This window comes from Mustela nigripes, chromosome 5 (genome assembly GCF_022355385.1).
Source record: "Mustela nigripes isolate SB6536 chromosome 5, MUSNIG.SB6536, whole genome shotgun sequence".
In the NCBI taxonomy this organism is placed as follows: domain Eukaryota; kingdom Metazoa; phylum Chordata; class Mammalia; order Carnivora; family Mustelidae; genus Mustela; species Mustela nigripes.
The window spans coordinates 87,202,857-87,224,501 of record NC_081561.1 but is presented as its reverse complement, the minus strand read 5'-3'; the positions used below and the strand labels follow the sequence as shown (position 1 = coordinate 87,224,501).

Genomic DNA, 21,645 nt, shown 5'->3' with positions numbered 1-21,645 from the left:
TTTTGAGTGAAAGAAGCCTGACAAAAAAGAATGCACGGTGTATGTTTCCATTTGTAGAAAATTCTATAAAATACAAACTAATGCATCATGAAAGAGAGGAGATCTTTCACAATGTGAATTCAGGATGGGAATAGGGAGAAGCAGGAGGAAAAAACTGCAGACTGGCATGAGGAAAATTTGGGGAGCGGTGACTATGTTCCTTATCTTGATTATTTTATGGTTTCACATAAAATATTTTCACATGTCAAAATTTATCTAAATGCACACTTTAAATATGTACAATTTATCTTACATTATTTAGACCTTGATAAAGAGGCTTGAAATTTTTTAAAATTTTATTTATTTTATTATTTATTTTAGAGAGAGACGGTGAGTGAGCAGGGGGAGGGGCAGAGGCAGAGGGGGAGAGAGAGAATCTGGAGTAGAGCCTCGTTAAGCAGCAGCAACAGCAGCACCTGGGAACTCGTCAGAAATGAAAATTCTCAGCCCCCATGCCAGATGTGGTGAGTGAGAAGTGCTAGGATGAGATCCAGTGGTGTGTACTTCAATAAGCCTTCTAGGTGACTCAGACAGATATTACCATTTGAGAACCCAGGGTATAGTCTCTATGGAGGTGTATCTAGGTTGAGTGTATACAGGTGAGGGAAAGTGTATGGTCTCGCTTTCTCTCTTTTTAGCAGAGGAGCTGGCACTACAGGTGTTCCTGGTTTGATAGGAATGACCGAAGAAAGAGGGGGGGTTGAGGCTGTCGGAGAGAACTGAGTGTGGGAATGTGGTCGTGAGGAGGTGAAAGGGGTTGGGATACAGAGCCCAAGTGGGTGCTGACTTGAGCAGAGCTGCTTCTTCCTTCGGGACAGAAGGGAAGACAGAGAATGAAGGTAAGAGGTGGGATATGTGGTGGGTTTGGTGGTGGGAGGGAAATTCAGGCGTTTTCTCAGGGCAGTAAAAGGTGAGGTCAACAGCTGAGAGGAAGGTTCTCGAGCGATGGACGAAGGAGGGGAGGGGATGATGTAGTCCTCTCAGAGAGCGGGAAAGAAATTTACCACGGGAGGGTGGGGGGATTCGTTGTCAGTGCCGCAATCGCATTTGATATTTATGGCAGTGAAGTCAGGTTAGATGAATAAGAAAAGCCACAGCACGGTTTTCAACCCAGCTGCTTCGTGCAGGCAGCGGAGAGCATACAGACAGTGGTGTTTAAGGAGCACTGGAGTTCAGCCCGAGAAAGGCAGACAAAGAAGTTCAGATTCTTCGCACCAGAGTAAGGATAATGACAACCATTGAATCCAGGTTTAACAAAGAAGGAGCAGAGGATGGAGGCGTGGAGACAAGAGAGTGGAAACGTGCGAGTGTGTGCCTTGGAGGTCTTGAGGCAAAGGGCTGACACAGTAGGAGTATTTGGAACATGGATGTTTGGAATATTTGGTGCATGTTTTGGAGGTGGTACTCAGAGAAAAATGTTGGAGATCAAGCTCTCGGAGGCCTTACTTACAGCTACTGGGATGACAAGCTCCTGAGTGATGCCTGAGGTGGCAGAAGAGAGATTTTTGGACTGAGAAGCTGAGGTCTTTCATCTGAACCAGGGTCTTGATGGCTTGTCCAGGTGGAAATTGTGTTTGATGAGTTCAGGGGATGATTTGGGGGCCAAAATGGTGGTGAGAAATTTGCTGTTCAGTGCCATCAACTTTCACTTGAGACAATTTTTAAGTCACCAAATCTATTGTTCTTTTCCCCCTTTTGCCCTATTCCTGTTCCCTTTCAATGCCTTACTTTCCCAAATCCCTTCTTTTTCTACTACTCCGGTTAAAAAATGTCCTTTGCGGGGGCGCCTGGCTGGCTCAGTTGGTGGAGTGTGTGACTCTTGGTCTCCGGGTTCTAAGTTTGAGACCCTCGTTGGGTGTAGAGGTTACTTAAAAAAATAAAATCTTAAAAAAAAAAAATTGCTATGCTTTCCTTACGAAAGTAATACTAGTTCACTGGAGATAAAAGAAAAGGAAAAATAATAAAAGGAAAGAAAAGTTCCTTATCCAACTGTTGTTAATACAGTTCGTAGGTATCCTTCCAAACCCTTATCTGTATCCTGCCGCCCTCCCCCACGCACGCACGGGTTTTAAACAGAGGAACCCCACCCTCCGTATTCTGATTTCAAAAGTAGGAAACCTGAAAAACACATCTGGAGATAGATGCTGTTAATAATTGTGTTATATTTCCTCCTAGATTTTTCTATGCATATTGTCTTTAGTTAAGATTACATTAATTGTCATAACTGTGTAAAAAAGTTTTTTTATGATTTTATAATTTGTTTTCTTTTAAACCCCTTCCCATCCTTTTGTTTTTCCCTTTCCCCTGGTTGAAGCCTGCCAGAGGCATCCTTGGCATGTACGAACAGTTCAGGGAAATGTGAGGATTAGAGCGAACTTTAAAACTCACAGTTCCCTAAGGAATGGGAATAAGAAACTGTTAGAGAAAATTTAATTTTATACTCCCTCTGCCTTGCTCTGCTTGGCATTAAAAAAAAAAAAAAAAAAGCCCATGAATGCAGAGCTTTTATTGAACAGATGTCTAAAAAGTGAATTTGTCTTAATGTTTCCAGAGTTTCTCTTCAAGTACTGAAATCAACTTTGAGTTCTAGGGACTGATATTAGACAGATGGGCACTTAAAATGATATCAGACCTTTGGGATCAGCAACCAGTCTCCTCTTTACCAAGCACTTGGCTGTTTTTAATATTCAAATATTATTTAAGTCTTTATTTTTATTGTATTTTAAGTGTATTTATTATAAGTATTTACATTATTTTGATACAAGTCTTGTAAGGTGCTACTATACTAACTTTCATATGAGGAAACAGGTCCACAAACTTGCCTAAGGCCACACAGCTCAAGTGGCACGTGTGGGACTCAAGCCCAAGGTCCTTGGTCACCAAGTTCATGCTCACTCCTTCAGAACACATCAGGGAGGCTTTTCTCAGACCAGTTGATTATGGGTTCAGACATTTTCCCCTGTGTAGAGGAGGCTGGTTTTATTATATTTTCCAGAAGAGCTACAGATAATATCCCTGGCTGGCTCAGGTCACTAGTAACCTTATTCTGCAGGGACAGTTTCCTCAGACAAACTAACCCCAGCTCTTTCCCCCTTAAATATCTGAGGGTATGAGGTGTAAGAGAAAAAGAAAAAAAGAGTAAAATGTGACTGAATTATTTGAACTGAAGGCATTTCAAAAATTCCCAAAATATCATTGGGGGTAGGCATGACCACTGCCTTTGAAAACTGACCTGATGCTCCAAGAGGTACAAAGAGGTCCACATGACCCCCTTCTTCTTCAGGGGCCACACAGCTTCCTAGTTTCTCCCAGAAGTCTCTCACGTCAGGTCTCAATAAGTTTCCAATACCAATTTTATAACCTGAGGAAAAACTCAAAATGTCATATTAGTTTGTAACTTTATCATGAGCAGAAACTCTTAGCACTCTGGGAAAATGCAATCCTAATTCAAAATGCTAGAGTCTGGGGGCGTCTGGGTAGCTCAGTGGGTTAAAGCCTCTGCCTTCAGCTCGGGTCATGATCCCACGGTCCTGGGATCGAGCCCTGCATCAGGCTCTCTGCTCAGCAGGGAGCCTGCTTCCTCCCCTCTCTCTGCCTGCCTCTCTGCCTACTTGTGGTCTCTGTCTGCCCAATAAATAAATAAAGTCTTTAAAAAAAAAAAAAAGCTAGAGACTGCTCGTAAGAGCCTGATCTGGAGCTTGCCCGTGCTCTCATGCTACACCATATTAGGGTCACAAAAGGACTCCTGCATGGCCCACACTCTCCTTCATGTTCTGGATTTACTGGACACTGTGCACTTAGTTTTAGGACCTTGTCTCTCTGCCTCATGTCCTGCTACTTTTGCCACCAAGTTGCAAAGTGAAGATGTCAGAAAAAAAAAAAAAAAAAAAAAAAAGTCATTCAGAACAGAAGACTCCCGAAAGGTGGTAAACATCACTGAAACTCTTACTTCCTGGGAATTCTGTATGATGATTCAGTGAATCTCTATGTGTCTAGACCCATTTCTAAAGGTGTCCCAGAGACTCTGAATTCTTAAATCCCAGGAACGAAATGAAAACAAAGTCAGGCAAGAATCTCAACACTTCAATTCTTTCCATCGAGACATCTAGATACAGAATGGAAGGACCTCTTTGGATGCCCGGAGTAAGAGATTTCATTTTGTTGTTGGTTTTAAGACAAAAGCTCCTGGGGAAACACAATGATTATTTAAAGGGAAACTTTAGTTTTCAGTTATTTTGTTATGTTACTCTTGATTTAAAAAAAAAAAAAAAAAAACCAGTGCGGGATGCCTGGGTGGCTAGGTCGGTTAAGCATTCAACTCTTGAATTCCGTTCAGGTCATGATCTCAGAGTGTGAGACTCAACCCTGCATCCGCTCTGTGATGGGCATGGAGCCTACTTAAGATTCTCTCTCTCCCATTACTATCTCTCTCTCTCCCCCAACCCCCCTTAATAAATAAATAAATAAATAAGAAAACAAAAGGCAAAGTTTGGAAATCTTTCTCATGTGCAGAACAAAAAGTCTGAGATGTTAGAAAACCCTAATGGGTCCTTCTACTCCATGAGAGGTAAACCCACTACACTACAGTGTAAATTTGTAATCAATAACTCTCCTCCGTCATTTAGAGAAAAGCTACCATGTAATTAATCATAAATATAAACCCCACACAACAACTAGTGCTGTGCTTTACTTTTGGGTGAATATATAAAATCTGATGTGGAATACAACTTGCTTCAGGCATAGGTAAACTAAACAAGACAAGACAAAATAAGGTAGCAATAAATCAAAAGTAGTTTATTTTGTTAATAAAATTTACTAAAACTATTCCAAGCATGCTGAATTCTAGCTGTAAGCAAGTCTTCTTGCTCAGCTATAGGGCCCAAGAGTTAAAACCAAAAATAGACAAGACTGCTTAACTCCTGCTTCAACGAAAACCCATTATGCATATTCCTTTTTGCACTTTCTGGAGGCATTGATGAGATGTTTTGCAATGACTGGAGCATTCCAGTCAGAAGGGAAAGCCCTGATAGCAATGGAATGCCTAGAAGACCACATACCCCCAGGTCCCTTTCCCTGCCTGTGATCGTGGGCTGAATATATCCCTGCCCCCACTCACGATCACTTGCTGCCTGCCTGCTCCCTGGCACGTAACCCGCTGAACTTGTCTCCATAAAACTCCAGTGTCCATCTTGCAGGTGGAGAGGTCAGTCGTTAAGGGTTGAGCCTGCCACCTCCCCTGGCTACTGGCACCCAAAATAAGTTTTTTTCCTTTCTTTTTTCCAAACCCTTGTCTCTTGCACTCAAGAGACAATGCACTTTGCTTGCCAGGAATTTATCTGAGTTTGCTCGGCAACGGTGTGGACAAACCCAGCCAGGAGCTAAACTTTCCAATCATACAGCCCTCTGGGGATTCCCCCAGATGGAGCAGTTGGCCCCGGCAAGGCACCAGGCTTCCCTGCTCGTTTCCTGAGTTAGCAGCTGGGACAGATCATTGGATAATGTAGCCACAGAGACAATATTTGATGGGTGATTGAGGTATATACACTGTGCCATTTTAGGGGGTCCCCGCCAGCTGGATCCTTGACCATCTTATTCCCTTTCTCCCCTCCTCTCACAAAGATGGAAGATTTCATGCTAGTAAACCTTAAAACCATTCTATCTTAGGTATAACAAGGAAAGATGTAAGTTATAGTATAAAGAAGAGTAGAAGCTGAAAATTTAATTCTAAAACAGTCATCATCTCCTTCCTTCTGAGAAGCATAACCATTGACATTTTTAAAAGATGATCCTTAAAGAGTTAATGGTATCAGCCAATCCTTTTCTTTGTGGGATAAGCCATTTGGAAATATAATAAATGCTGTTTGTGTACACCAACTTATAGATCTTGGGGTTTGCTGCTATTAAAATTATTACACTTTCATCAAACTTAAAGCTTTTGTGCACCAAAGAACATAATAAACAGAGTAAAAGGCAACATACAGAACGGACAAAATATTTGCAAACATCTGATAGGATTAATATCTAGACTATATATAAAGTATGTCTAAACTCAATGGAGAATATCAAATAAACCCATCAGAAAATGGGCAAAGGACTTCAATAGATGTAGATAAAGAAGACATACAAATAGCCAATATGCCTATGAAAAAATGCTCAACATCACTAATCAGTAGACAAATGCAAATTAAAGCCATAATGAATATCACCTTAAACCCATCAAGATAGTTACTGTCAACTAAAAACAAATAAAAACACAGAATATAACAAATGTTGGTGAGGATGTGAAGAAATTGGAGCCCTTGTGGACTATTGGTGGGAGTGGAAAATGATGTAGCCACATGGAAAATAGTATGGAGGTTCCTCAAAAAATTAAAAATATAATTACCATATAACTCTGCAATCCCATGTATGGATATTATATCCAAAGCAATTTAAAGTAGAATCTCAAAGAACTGTCTGCACACTCGGTGTTCATAATAGTGCTATTCTCGATAGTCAAGCTAAACGGCCATCAGCAAATGAAAGGATAAACAAAATGTGGTCTATACATACAATGGAATATTATTCAGCCTTAAAAAGTGAAGGAAATCCTGTCTTAAGCCACAACATGGATGACACTTGATGACATTATGTTAAGTAAAATAAGCCAATCACAAAGTGAAATACTGTATGTTTCACTTATGTAAGGTATGTAAAGTAGTCAAATTCATAGGAACAGAAAGTAGAATGGTAGTTCTTAGGGGTGGGAATAAGAGGGAAAAAAGGAAGTTCTTATTTAATGGTGTGAGGCTTAATTTTACATGTCATCTTGACTGGGCCATGGGGGTGCTCAGATATTTGGACAAACAGAATTTTGGATGTGTCTGTGAGAGTGTTTGGGAATAAGGTTAATGTTTGACTAGACAGTAAGTAAAGCAGATTACTCTTCCCAGTATGGGTGGGTCTCACCCAATCCATTGGAGGCCTGAATAGAACAAAAGGGCTGACCCTCCCTTGAATAAGAGGGAACTCCTATATGACTGCTCTGAGCTGGGATATCAACTCTGTTAGCAAATTGAAAGATAAATAGTGTTCTGAAGGTCATACATGTAGACAAACACCATATTCGTGCAAAGTTGGTTGTTGCTTTCAATCTCCAGGCTTACCTTGGAGTAAATTGATTTCTCTGCTGTCTCCATCACTAAATATCCCCATACTCTGTACCTTCTGCCCGTCCAAAGCTTTTTCTATGAGATAAAGCAGGCTCTCCAAGGTTAAGCCACTATGTTCGTACACCACAAAAATGATACCTGCCTTAATGCTGTCCACCACCATCTAGAAAATGAAACCAAAGCCCATTATTTTAGAATATTTATTCATAAAATAAATACAATGGGTATGTAATCTGTTGTGATTTTTAAACACCTTTTTTCCCAGAAATTATAGAAAGAGGAAGATAAGCTTTATCATTTCTTGGTTTCTTTTTCAATGATTTTATTTCTTTTTTAATTATGAGAAGAAAATTAAGTAAACTTGTAACTCCAGACCTCAGAGATAAATATTATAACAAGTTAAATTATTTTCTTCCAGCCTTTTTATTGTACATACTCATGAAGAGACATTGAAGCAGCTCTTTAAAAAATAATCAAATTGAGATAATATGATTTTGCAATGGATGTTTAAAATAGATTTAAAGTTTTCCTCTTAATCATGAATTTCTGAATTATCAATATTGATTAAATATTTTCCATTTAAATAAATACGAAAACCACTATGCTTTGAACTCAGCAACCAAATAAACTTTTCATTATGGTAATGTTAATTCATTAGCAGGAGATAGTTTGGAAAGTCATTAAAGTCAATTGTCTTTTATTTTTTTTCTCCCAAACCTCATGTAACTTCCTGAAGGTCACAGTTCAAATTGAGCAGAGGACTACCACCTGGTTATGTCCTGATTTTTGCCTAAGCACCCAACACATTCATAATAAAAAAAAGTAATCATGGCATAGACTTACGTAAAGAAGACAAATAGAAGAATGAACTTACTTTGAACTAGATTTTTCACCAATGCTCTGTCACTAGTTATCCTTTGTGCCCAGCCTGATGCCCATTATTAAACATTAGGAAACTATTTGGGGCCCACATGGAGATCAAAAGTCTGATCTTGCTTTCATATGGATCCACGGAGCTGGCTAGTTATAAATGATCTGAGTCAATTTCTAGATGCCCAGAAAGAAGACTGATTTTGTATATTGAAAGCAACCATTTTGTTACAAGGAGGAATTTTTTAAAAACTTCCTAAGTAGGCCAATGAATGGAACCTAAGGAATGTCATCCCTTACAATGTCCCTTTTTGTGTGTCATATATACACACATATATGTGCATGTCATAGACACACATGTGTGTGGTATATCCATGGTGTCATATATGCATATACACATACTCACGTATCTAAAAAATACATGCTTCTATGTCTTCATTGTGCTTCCTTTATTTTTATTACTTATATTCAAATTAAAATATATAACTTCATTATAAAAAGAACATAATTTAATGGCACCTCCCTGAATAGACCACAAAATAGGATTTCTGACTTTTTCTTGTGAGAAATCATGGTTATATGATAGTATTTCGTTCCTTGGGCATTGCAAAGAGGTTTTAAAATAATCCTTAATCACCTTGCTCTTTTTTGGGATAAGTGCAACAAATTCAGTTCAATAAGAATTCACCAGATACTTAACTAAATGCAAGGTAGTTTTGGCCTTTAATGCTTTATTTATTTATTTATTTATCTATCTATCTATTAAAAAGATTTTATTTATTTATTTGACAGACAGAGATCACAAGTAGGCAGAGAGGCAGGCAGAGAGAGAGGAGGAAGCAGGCTCCCTGCTGAGCAGAGAACCCAATGTGGGGCTTGATCCCAGGATCCCAGGATCATGACCTGAGCCGAAGGCAGAGGCTTTAACCCACTGAGCCACCCAGGCGCCCCTTTAATGCTTTTTTTTTAAAGTAATTTTGATTTATGATTATCTTTATTGCTTCTGATTTTTAAAAGTGCTCTGGGTCTGTAAATTTCCACTTACACCATTTTCCTTTTAGAAGAGGAATCATTTTCATACATATGGAGGCCAAAAGATTGTTACACATCCTCTCATCTAAATGAAAAACAAAACAAAACAAAACACCCGATTCAGAAGAGGGCAGGCCTCCTAACACACTCTTACCTCAAATGCAGGAATTCGAGATGATATTAGTAAGAAGTGGGGCTGGGAAGCATATGAAGAGCTGTCATCATTTTTCTGAACTCCACGCCAAGTCTTCTTCAATAATGAAGGGTAGGAATGGCTTCCAGAAACATTGCTTCTGTAGGGAAAAGAAGGGAATAAGTGAAATGTAAATTTCCTATCAACTGGATTTTGATAACTGAGCACCAAAGTGTTGTCTGGGCATCAGTTATACTGAACAAGGCACATGGCCTTTCAGAACTCAGTTGCTCCCTGCAGTTTTGGGGAACAACAGCAAATGGGGCTCCTGGGTGGGGTGGGGCCAGAGCTGGCTTCTGGGCCTCTCTTCCTCCATTCATGGGATACTGGAAAGGTCTCCTGGAACTTATTTAGCTTTGTTGGGCACTTAAAATGAATGTACTGACATACTGAGGGGTTCAAAATGACATTTTAAAAGAACAGCTGAGAGATTTAAAAATTTCCTAGATCATCTGGTTCTCCCAGCTTTCTAAATAATGTCTCCATTCTCTTACCCTTAGTCCCAGATTCCCATTTGGATACACTTACTCCAGGAAAATCAATTCTGAAAACAAAAATATTACTTTTGCTCAATAAATTGCACAGAAAATGTACTACATCACTGCCTTTTTGCAGGGCCAAGAATATTTGAAATATAAAATTTGAATGTTACAGATTTCCCTCGGAAAACATGTCAAAGACCACTGCTTTTGAAGATTAAAGAGTTATTTCTTTTGCTATCTCATAGGATAGGAGCCAGATGATTATACAAGCTCCCTGCGAGTTAGCTAAATTATCCTAGAATGAATTCTTGGTATCATGGGATGGTCTTGAGCCTTCAGGAGATGGAGGTTTGCTTACCGCTTGGGCAAAGCTTGTAAGGATGCCAAAATTAGCTGTTTCTCCAAAGCTTCATGTAATCCCACTCGATCCCTCAGAGCCTGGGAGAGTCGTGGCTGGCATTTGGATTTTAACAATCTAGAGCAGCATGTTCCGCTCACCCAAGGGGGTCGAACTTTGAATAACTCCTCTGAAAAACAAACAGCAGCGGCCTCTGTAGTTTACTTCATGCTTCTCTCCGCCAAGTTTACATAGATAAAGGCATCAAAAATAAAGCTGTACCAGGGCACTATTCCAAATGGCAATAATTATAGCCCTTTTTACAGACTCTATTTGGATTTCTTATCCTCTCGGCTCCAAGTTGTGGCTCCAAGTTACTAGTCCTGTCAGGTCAAGAAACAAAGCTCAGAGAATGAACACCTCTTTTCTTGTGGAAAGCAGTTAATAGATTTACAGGTTTCACATCCATTTCTGCCCTTCTTCTTGGCTTCAAGTAATCTCCTGTTTGTTATGATCTCACAGAGGGTGAGTCAGTGAAAAAAAGATGGCAGGACTCCAGTCACTTTTGTTTTTCTGTTGTGCACTGTGCAAATCAGAAGGCTTCACTGAGAGAGGCTCCTACTCTTCTTGCCTTCCTACTTTTCTTCTTTTAATGCTGTTCTTCCTGCTTCCAATCCCACTTTCACTTCTCCCCTCTGTTGCTAATCTCAATTCTTCTCTCCTGCACCTATTTCCTTGTTTTTGCCTACGTTCCTTGTTCCCTCTCCTTGTTGCTGTTGTTTTCATCTCATAAACCTGATTGTAACCAGAGGAATATGGAGGCACCGATATTGGACTTTCTGTATCTCATCTGAAATCTTTTTCTTACTCATGAACTTGAAATATACGGGGAGGGGGTGGGGAGGGGAAGAGCTTGCTTTAGAGAACGCCACCTACATGCTCTTCCAGGAAGACTTAGCTATCCTCCAGTTGGGAATCTGTACGTAAATCCATTTGTTTCTACAATAGTTGGGTAAGATATCATTTTAAAATTCTACTTACTCTTACGTAGTGCAATTTTCTCCCAGATTATTTTTCTTAAGCACTTTTCTCTTTGTCTCTCCAGCAGCTCCTCATCTTCTGTTTTGGGCTCATTCAGGGTCCCATAGACAGCAGAGGCTTCCCTAGGTATTAGCCAATCTAAGCTCGACACACACGCAATGTAATGACGCTTCCAAGCACCATACTCATTATCCGTTGGCGTATAGGGCAGAAACCACCCAAACCTAATGCATTTGGGCATCCATAAGCAGTCCTACAAAAAAATAAAAAAAGGAGAAATATAAATTGCAAGAAATTTTTAAGGACCGTTTCCTCGTAATAATGTTTCCAGCTATGCAGATAATTTTTCTTTACATTGGGATTTCTCGTGTGGCTGACTTGTCATCTAAATTGGACACAAACAAAAAAGAAGCATACCTTACTCCATACAAGAATAGTCTTTGATCACAATATATGTTATATATGAATAAACGTATTAGTCATCTTTTGCACCTGGTCCCACAGCATTTGGTTAACCCTAGTAGTAGAAAATAGTAGTAAAAAATCAGTTTGTTTCAGACCAGACCTCCCCCTGGAAACACCTTCGGTTGGACCATATGATATTGCCAATACACAACCAGCTTTGATAAGTGGAAACAGCAAATTTCATGTGGTTTAGTTGAATTAAGCATCTAGACAAAATACCATAAAACAATTACTTAGGCCTGTAGAGCTACCAGTGCAATAAGGGCTCCTGTGAACATGACCCCAGAGAGAAGGGAAACTAAAGAGGTAAGCCTGATCCCTGGCATTTGACATTTCAAGGCATTTGACAGTTCCAAAGTAAAGCTCAGGCTGAGAAGAAGAGTAGAAAATTATGGCTGAATGACATGGAACCTAAAAAGTATTTTTGGCATTCTCACAAAGAAGAAAGGAAACAAATTTAAATTCAGGACCCACTAAGGGGAAAAGCCACCAGGCTTTCAGTTGAGATGGTTATCAGCAAGGGTAAGGAATTACACCACCTCTCACAAAGACTGAAACTAGTTTTAAAATATCTCTTTTTCTGACTGGATTTAAGTGATCTATTCCTAGCCCTAACCAAATGCCAGGAGCAAAAACCAAATTCTCTCAGGAGGAAGAGAACATCAAGCCAAGGCTCAAATTATTGTATCGATATTTTATATCTAATATCTAGTATCCAATACCAGCCACACAAAAGGATAACAGTTGTTTATTTCTCCTTTTGTCATTTATTATCTTTTATTAAGTAGAGAGAGACCCTTAAGAGAACTATACGTTGTAATTGTTAGGCAGGAACTTAAAAAAAATAAACAGTTCTATAATTAATACGTCTAAGAAGTTAAATGGCTAGGTGAGAATTGTGGCAAAAATAATCAAGTCAACATTGTAGAACTGAAAAATATAATAACTGAAATTTAAAACTCAATGGACCAGTTTAAAAGCAAATTAGAATCCAGCTAAAGAGATAATTAGTAAACAAAAAGCTAGAAGTAAAACCCAGGTAGAAACACTGAAGGCCAAAAAGATGGAAAAGACACAAAAAACAACATGAAACTTGTGGGAGATGGTAAATCAGTCTACCATGTAAGTATTGGAATCCCACAAGAAAAAGAGCAAAAATAGGGCAGAAAGAATATATATATATGGAGATGCTGTGTGAGAATTTATCAAAACTGATGGGCATTAAATCTCAGATTCAAAAATCACCAAAAAACATAAAGTGGAAGGCACACACACACACACACACACACACACTTCTGGGTACATCATAATAAAATTGTGGAAAACAAAAGACAAGACAGAGAAAAAAAACCAAACCCTAAAAGCAGCTAGAGAAAATAAAAATATTGCCATTAAAGGAACAACAATAAGACTCCCCACTTCTCAAAAAAAAAAAAAAAAAGGTTTATGGAAGACAGAAAACAATAGAAAAATTTCAAAGTTCTACAAAATTAACTGCCAACCTAGCATTGAAATTCCCTGTGAAAATATTCTTCAAATACGAAAGTAAAACAAGATATTTTCAGACAAAAATAAGAGAATTTGTCAGCAGCAAGTTGCACTACAAGGAATATTGAAGAAAATTCAAACGGAAAATGATCCCAGATGGAAACTCAGAGATGCAGGAAGATATGTGTGACAACAGAAGAAGTAAATATGTGGTTACTTATAAGTAAATATCGACTATATCAAGTAATAGTCGTGATGTGTGTGTAAATAAATATACATATATAAATTTAAATGTATTCTATGTGTATATAAAATTAAAATATTTGACAACAGTATTGAAACTGGGTGGGAAGGGGACTGAAGGGGAATAGAGAGAGTTAAAGGGTCCTAAGCTCTTTGCATTATCTCAGAAGCAGTTAAAAAAAAGGCCCTAGGATGAGTGCCGTAATCCTAATATAGCCATGAGAGAACTGCTAGATAATTTATAATTAACAACTTAAAAAACATTTATGTACTCTAAAAGACAATTTTTTAAAAAGCCAATAAAATAACTGGAACAAACAAAAATAACATAGTAAAATGGCAGACTGAAGCTTAAATAGATCCGTATGTACACACATGTAAATAAGAAATTACCCTAGCTAAAAGCCAAAGATTGCCAAATGTTAGATAACAAGCACCAACAACTATATTCTGTTTACAAGACCTATTCCTTAAAGATAAGTACATAGGTTGAAAGGAAAAATCAGTGCAAACACCTCGCCCAGGTCTTTAAATGCTGTAAATCTAGGGCTCACGGTTTGCGCGTGGCCTCTCCATAGAGAGCTAAGTATTGTCTGAGCTCAGTAGCTCAACGCAAGCCCACTCTGGGAAGTCTGCTCACGTTAAAGAGGTAAATTATTGACGTGTCCTCAAAGTATGTCTGCCATGACATTTTATTAAATCTTTAAAAAGAAATGAGACACATAGAGCAGAGGCAGAATTAATGGCAAAGGATGTTGAAAATCTCTTCAACAGATGTTAGCCAAAGAGCGATCAAAGAACACTGTGGTGCAATAACAATTTTCAGGGTGAGTTATCACAGGCAAAATAATATAATAACCATAGCTTACCTAATATCTCATGAAAAAAGTGGACATCTTTAGTCAAGATAAAACATTTTCTAGATAACTACATTGAGTAATATGAGATTATTAAAATTACACAGAATTATTAGAATAGTGTATATCCCCTTACTTACAAAATAAATTCTTGTATTTAACTTATCCCCATTTTTTTCTCTGAAGGGTAAGTTAATTACGTTTCAAATACCCTCTGTTACTATCTTCAGGGAAGGAAGGTACCTCAACTGCCAAATGACAGAATATAGTGGTATTTGGGCCCTATTACAGAGAATTGACAAGTAGTAAACCTGTTCAGTTAAAAACTTCCAGGGCCAGCTGACTTGCGCAGCTACACACAGCTCTTTCGGATTCAGAAAGGAAAAGATATAGAGAGAAATGAAGCGTGGTAACACTGTAGAGAAATCCACTTTGGCCACTTGCGTCCTTTCTGAAAACCAGTCTTGGACAAACCTAAAAAGAAAGATACAGAAATGTAGTTCAGAACACTAGTGTCTAAAACCGATCAAAATTCCAGTATAAGTATTGGTCCTTGTTCTTTCTAGAAACCTCTAAATATATATATATATATATATATATATATATATGAAATCCTAAATAACATAGGGCTAGATTTTTTAAAACACTATATCTACTTTCACTGATCCATTCTAAAGAGGAAATGAATAATAAAAATATCTAAAATCCAGAGAAAAAATCTGAAGTACATTTAAGCTGTAAATGTGGATTTTCTTTTTTTCTTTTAACTCCAAATTCAATAAATCAGCAAGTCCTGTCAGCTCTACAAATACCTATATCCAAACCCAGCCACCTCTCTCCACACCCATTGCTGTCAGTCTAGTTCAAAACACATCCCCCTCCATTCTGCACAACTGTAACAGTCCCTCCTGGCTCCCTGCTTCTCTTCTTCCCAGGGTCCATTTCTACACAGTAGCCCAAGTGGTATTTTAAAAAATGTAAATTAGATAGCATCACTTATGCAAGTAAAACCCTGTGAATTCCTGGTGCAATTAGAATAAAAATCTATATAGTGACCACATCACACTTAGTGGTGAAATATTAATTCCTTCCCCCTAACATCAGGAACAAAGCAAGAATGTTCATTCTCACCACTCAATTAACAGGTACAGGAGGTCTTAGCCATTTCAACAAAGCAGAAAAAAAAGTAAAAAATATACATATTGGAAAGGAAGCAGTAAAACTAGCTCAATTCATGTATGTGGAATCTACAAAACAAGGATTAAGAACAACTCCGGAATCTACAAAACAACCATTTAAATTGTTGAACTTATTAGTATAAACTTGTGAAAGTTTTCCGTTATCTTTATCATCTTTATGATATCTAGAGCAATATTTTCTTTTTCATTCCTGATATTGGCAATTTGTGTTTTCTCTTTTAGCTTGGTTATTCTTGCTAAGAGTTTATCAATTCTACTACTATTTAAAACCCAGCTTTTGTTTTCATAGATGTTCTCTATTCATTTTCTATTTTATTGGTTTCTATTCTTCATTATTTTTTTCCTTCTACTTAGTTTGGATGTGATTTGCTATTTTTTCTAGTTTTTTTTTTTTTTTTAATCTAGTTATTTAAGGTGGAAATTTAGAAAGCCCCTTTTTCCTTTTCTAATATAAGAAATTAAATAATATATTTTCCTCTAAGCTGTGCTTTAGCTACATCTTACCCATTTAGATGTGTTGTATTTTCATTTTCAATCAATTTGAAATATTCAAATTTCCCTCATGATTTCTTCTTCAGCCACAGGTTACTTATAAATGAGTTAATTTCCAAATATTTGGGATTTTCTTGATATTTTTATATTTTTTAACCTCAAATTTTATCGAATTATTGTTTAAAAATATACTTAATTAGATTTTAATAGTTTTGAAATGTACTGAGTCTTATTTTTTGAACTAGGAAATTCTGTATCTTAGTGAAAGTTATTTTGATCATAAAAAACATGTTTGGAAGTTGTTGGGTTTAGTTTTCTATGAATATTAGGTCAAGGTGGTTGAAAGTTTGCTCAGTTCTATATTCTCCCAGATTATTTTTGTTTAATTGTTCTATTATAATTCAGTCAGTTTTGTTTCATGTAATTTGAAACTCTATTATTTGGTCCATACATATTTATAATTGTTATGACTTCTTGGTGAATTGATCCTTTTCTTTTTATAAAATGTCCTTCTCTATCTTTCTGTGAATATTCCTTGTCTTGAAATCCATTTTGTCTGATATTAATATCGCCATCCTACTTTTATATGCTCAGTATTTGTTAGTATATCTTCTCCTATCCTTTTACTTTCAACCAGTGGACGTCTCTGTATTTAAAGTGTATCCTTTGTGGTAAGTATACAGTTGGATCTTGCTTTTTGTTTTTTTGTTTTATTTATTTATTTTTTTAAAGCTCATTTGGCCACCACTGTCTTTTGTTTGAGGGTTTAGTCCACTTATATTGAATATAATTATTGATACGGTTAAGTCCAGGTCTTGATTTTGTTCTTTGTTTTTGTTTTCCCATTTGTTTTATGAAAATTTATTCCTCCTTTCCTGCCTTGGTTTGAGATAATGAATTTTTGTACTCCATTTCAATTCGTTTGTTGGCTTTTAAGCATTCATCTTGTATTATGCAAGTAAGTTGTTGCTAGGAAGTGCAGTATGCATCCTTAGCATTTCATAGTCTCTTTCAAATGAATATTCAGATAAACTTAAAGAACAGTGCAATGGTATAGTTCTTGCTATCCGTTATGCTTTTGTCAGAATACTGCCCCTACTTATGTTATAAGCCCTATAATACACTGGTTTTGCTTTACACAGTCATATATCTTTAAAATAACTTGAAAATTTTATGTTTTTCCACACATTACCATTTCCTTGGAAATCAAGTTTCCATCTGGTATCAATTTCCTTAGCCTGAAGAATTTCTTTTGGCATTTCTTCAACGCACATCTTCAGGCAACAAATTTTATCAGTTTGCTTTTTTATCTGAAAATATCTTTATTTCACTTTAATATTTGTAGTACAATTATGAGATGCATTAATCAATTTTAATAACTGTCATCTTGCAGCCAGTCTGGTTCCTGCTGTATCATCTTCTCCTCTTCTTCTCCCTCCTCCTCCTTCACTCCCATTTTATTTTAAAGCAAATCTAAGACATGGTATCACTGTATTCATTCCACCCACTTAGATGGGGTGTATTTTCATTATCATTCAATGTGAAGTATTCTAATTTCCCTTGTGATTTCTTCTTTGGTATTTCAGTGTGCCTCAGTAAACAGCAAGAGCATTTTTTTTTAAAAACGTATGCTATAATCATCAACATGCTTAAACAAATTCAACAATAATGTCCTAATGTGATACTACTTTAACTTTTTTTAAGGATTGATTGATTGATTGATTTCAAGAGAGGGAGGGAGAGAGCATGTTCACATGGGGAGAGGGGAAGAGGGAGAGCGGAAGCATACTTCCTGCTGAGCACAGAACCTGACCTGGAGCCCCATCTCACCTACCTAAGATCATGACCTGAGCTGATACCACGGGTTGGTTGCTCAGCTGCTCAACTGACTGAGCCACTGCAGCCTTGCTATGATATCTATTTTAAAAACTTCTTAAAAATATGGCATCCATTGAGAAAACATCTTTTTTTTTTTTTTAAAGATTTTATTTATTTATTTGACAGACAGAGATCACAAGTAAGCAGAGAGGCAGGCAGAGAGAGAGAAGCAGGCTTCCCGCCGAGCACAGAGCCCAATGCAGGGCTCCAGCCCAGGACCCTGGGATCAGGACCTGAGCTGAAGGCAGAGGTTTTAACCCACTGAAGGCAGAGGCTTTAACCCACCCACTCAGGTGCCCCGAGAAGGCTTCTTTTTTAAAAAGATTTTATTTTATTTAAGTTAAATCTATTTTATTATTATTAATATTACTATATACTATCATATATTACTATATAATATTAATATTTTATTATTTAATTTAATTTAATTTTAAAGATTTTATTTATTTATTTGAGAGAGAGCATGAGCTGGGAGGAAGGGTTGTGGGAGAAGCAGGTTCCACACTAAGCGAGGAGCCTGAGGCAGGACTCGATCCTAGCACCTTGGGATCACAACCTGAGCCGAAGACAGACACTTAACTGACTGAGCCACCGAGGCACCCCCATTAAGAAAACTTCTTACATTCCTCCACGCATGCCACCTAACCACAAATGGATCTTGAATGTACAGAAAATCTAAGGCTCCAGCAAAATGATCATATTCAAGGCTATATAGGCCTTAGACCAAAGAGACATTTTATGGCCCACAAAGGAGGCACTGCTGACCCTGTAGTCACCAACTACAAAAAAAGAGATAATACCTGATTGCCCTCTTTAGATACTGGCAATAAACATTGGTTATAGTCCCAAACCACCAAATAAGTCATCATATTTGAATAAGAATCACTGGAACAAAAAAGTTTGGAAGTAATCCCGTGTTGGTAAATCAGACTCTTCCCTGGAACCACTAATCTCCTCCAAACTCAGTAACATTGTAGATGATTGTGGTCAATCTCACAGCTAATTGGAAACATTGGCAATAAGGGTTTAGCAGAACTCCTTTATCTCAAGCCATTGGTACTCCAAAATTATTTCTCATGGCTCATTGGCCACTGCTGCCCTGGTACCAGCTTGTAATGGACACAGATAAACTCATTGAAAGAAAAGTCCTATCTCTGAATAGCTCTCGTTCTGCAGTGTGTCTTCTCTGACTTTCTCTGACCTCTAAATGCATAAACTAAATTCCCACAGGGTGGGTCAAGCCCAGAAAGTTCCAAAGTGAAGTGAAAATGATACCTCCAATTAGGAACAAAAATGAGCTTAGTTACCTTCATAAACAAGCTGCTGAACACCCAGGAGACCCAGAGACAGTCCTCACCATTAATTTACCCAAACTGCTGGCCTAACTGGGGCCTCATCCATAAATCTTGGGAGAAGGAAAAATTCGAGCTTGCAACAGAACACCAATTAATAATACATGTAGAAGCAATTAAGAAGTTAGAAAATGAGCACTTGGCAGCTATCACAGTAAATAATTATGTCAGAAGAGAGTCATCAATGGAGACTAAAATTGGTGGGTGAAAATACGATGAGGAACAGGGTATTTGCATAGATTCTAATACTTTTAAATTAATTTAAAATTAATCACTCAAGGACTTTTTAGTTACTTATTAATTATTAACACAGTACTTAATAATGAATCATCTTAACCAAGTGATAAGTCAACATCACAAGCCATGGGACAAATCGACATCATATGCCCCTGGTGTGATCTGCTGAGTGTCCCTTCTGTGTAATTCCTGCCAAGAAGGCAAACCCTGAATGTAATCTTAAGGAAGTATCAGCCAGAATGAAGTTGAATGAAGTTCATTCAACCAAGTAGGTCTGTACTCTTCAAAAGTGTTAAGTAATAAAAGACAAGGAAAAACTAAGGAACTGCTCCACACTGAGGTGGATATAGAGACATGAAAAGTAAATACAATAGATGACCCCGGATTGGATTCTGGACTGAAAAGGGAAGGATGATTATAAAGGACACGGTTGGACTAGTCAGGAATACTCGGGTGAAGTCTGTGGATTGGACCCTAGTATTGTACCAATGCTGATTTATTGATATTGGAGGATATACTTTGATTTTTCAGCAGAATGTCTTCATTTTTCCTGGAAATGCATACTGACATGCTTAAGGTTAATGGGGCATCATGTTTGCAGCATATTCTCATGTGACTCAGAATAACAAGGCAAAATGGTAAAGTGTGAACAGTTGAGGAATCCAAGTGAAAAGTATAAGGAATTATTGTACTATTTTTGCAATTTTTCTACAAGTTAAAATTTATTGCAAAATAAACTTTTCTTCTTTTTTGGCTTTGTTTTTTGTTCTTAAAGAAAAGGCTACCTGCTTCCTTTGCAAGGCTTAATGATTGCCTATTATTTTGTGTTTTTCTACTCCCCTGACTTTATTTTAGGTCACTGCTCTTTCTTGATCCCTCTCCATGCACCTTTATCACAACCTGAGATAGAATAGAGTGGTTTACAATGAACTTGTTTGACCTCACCCACATGTGTCATTAAAGAAAGAAAACAGGGATACCTGGTGGCACAGTTGTTTAAGTGTCTGACTCTTGGTTTCCGCTTGGGTCGTGGTCTCATGGTAGTGGGGTTGAGCCCTACATCGGGCTCCACACTCAGCATGGAGTCTGCTTGAGTTTCTCTCTCCCCTTCCCTTTTCCTCTGTCCTTCCCCCACTTCCACTCTCTAAAATAAAAAATTTAAAAAAATTTTTAAAAGAAAGAAAGAAAAACAGGAAGGGGAGAAGGAAAGAAAGAAGAGAGGGAAACAAGCCATAAGTGACTCCTAAGGATAGAGAGCAAACTGAGGGTTGATGGAAGGAGGTTTGGGGAATGGGCTAGATGGGAGATGGGTATTGAAGAGGGCACTTGTGATGAGCACTGGGTGTTGTAAATAAGAGATGAATCACTGACTTCTGCTCTAGGAACCAATATTGCACTGTATGTTAATAACATTTAAATAAAAATAAAAAAATAAAATGAATCCATTGGAAAAAAATTTAAAAATGAAATTAACCTGTTGGCATGCAGTCAGGGGAAAAGTGTGTGTGTGTGTGTGTGTGTGTGTGTGTGTGTGTGTGTATTAGCAGGAGGGCAAAGAATGGAGTTACGGAGTTGGGTTTGTACTGGCAGCATATAGTAGCCACAGACAAAAGTATCACAAGGGGATCCTCTCATTGTTAATAGATTAACAATCAAACTGAATGAGGCATTGACAACACCAAGAACAGTGAATCCCAGTGGGTCCCTGACCTAACTCCCCAGTGTCCCAGACAGGCTTCACAATCCTTTCACTGGCCCTTGGAGGACAATATGCTCTCATTTAGAATTATAAAACAGATCCATCAAATAAGGTGCAAAACAAAAATGTTTTCTGCCTCTTTTTCAAAGGTGGGTCTCAGTACCTTGGTTTTCCATTCCCAGCCCGCAGCATCTACTGTTCCCTCCCAGCCAAGCAAAGGAGAAGAACTAAAACTGAATTACTTTTTATTTATTTAATTTTTAAAAGATTCTATTTTTAAGCAATCTGTACACCTGGCATGGGGCTTGAACTCAACAACCTTAAGATCAAGAGTAGCAGACTCTACCAACTGAGCCAGCCAGCCCCTCCAAGAATATTTTTTAAAGTGGACTTCAATTATGCATGTTTTATATTTGTTACCAGCCTGCACTGCTGCAAGGACACATGCAAGTATAATGACTCTTAAGCAAGAAAGAAGGAAAATGCTTCAGTCACATTAAAAAAAAAAAAAAAATCAGTCCCCAAGCAACAGAACTAGGCTAGTTTGCAGTAACGACATTGTGGCTCACTGCATTTTAGTTAATGTTACA

The 21,645-nt window shown here is 37.7% G+C and overlaps 1 protein-coding gene across 2 annotated transcripts in view; it reads right to left on the bottom strand.

Moving 5' to 3' along the window:
• ECT2L (epithelial cell transforming 2 like) overlaps positions 1-21,645 on the bottom strand; it is a 75,654-nt gene that overhangs the window by 32,079 nt on the left and 21,930 nt on the right. For both annotated transcript variants that reach the window (XM_059400827.1, XM_059400828.1), the window contains exons 4-9: positions 14,510-14,672; positions 11,146-11,398; positions 10,126-10,294; positions 9,247-9,385; positions 7,185-7,353; positions 3,272-3,400 (exon numbers count right to left, since the gene is read on the bottom strand). In XM_059400827.1, coding sequence (XP_059256810.1) covers positions 3,272-3,400; positions 7,185-7,353; positions 9,247-9,385; positions 10,126-10,294; positions 11,146-11,398; positions 14,510-14,672 — 1,022 coding nt within the window. The remainder of the gene's footprint in view (positions 1-3,271; positions 3,401-7,184; positions 7,354-9,246; positions 9,386-10,125; positions 10,295-11,145; positions 11,399-14,509; positions 14,673-21,645) is intronic.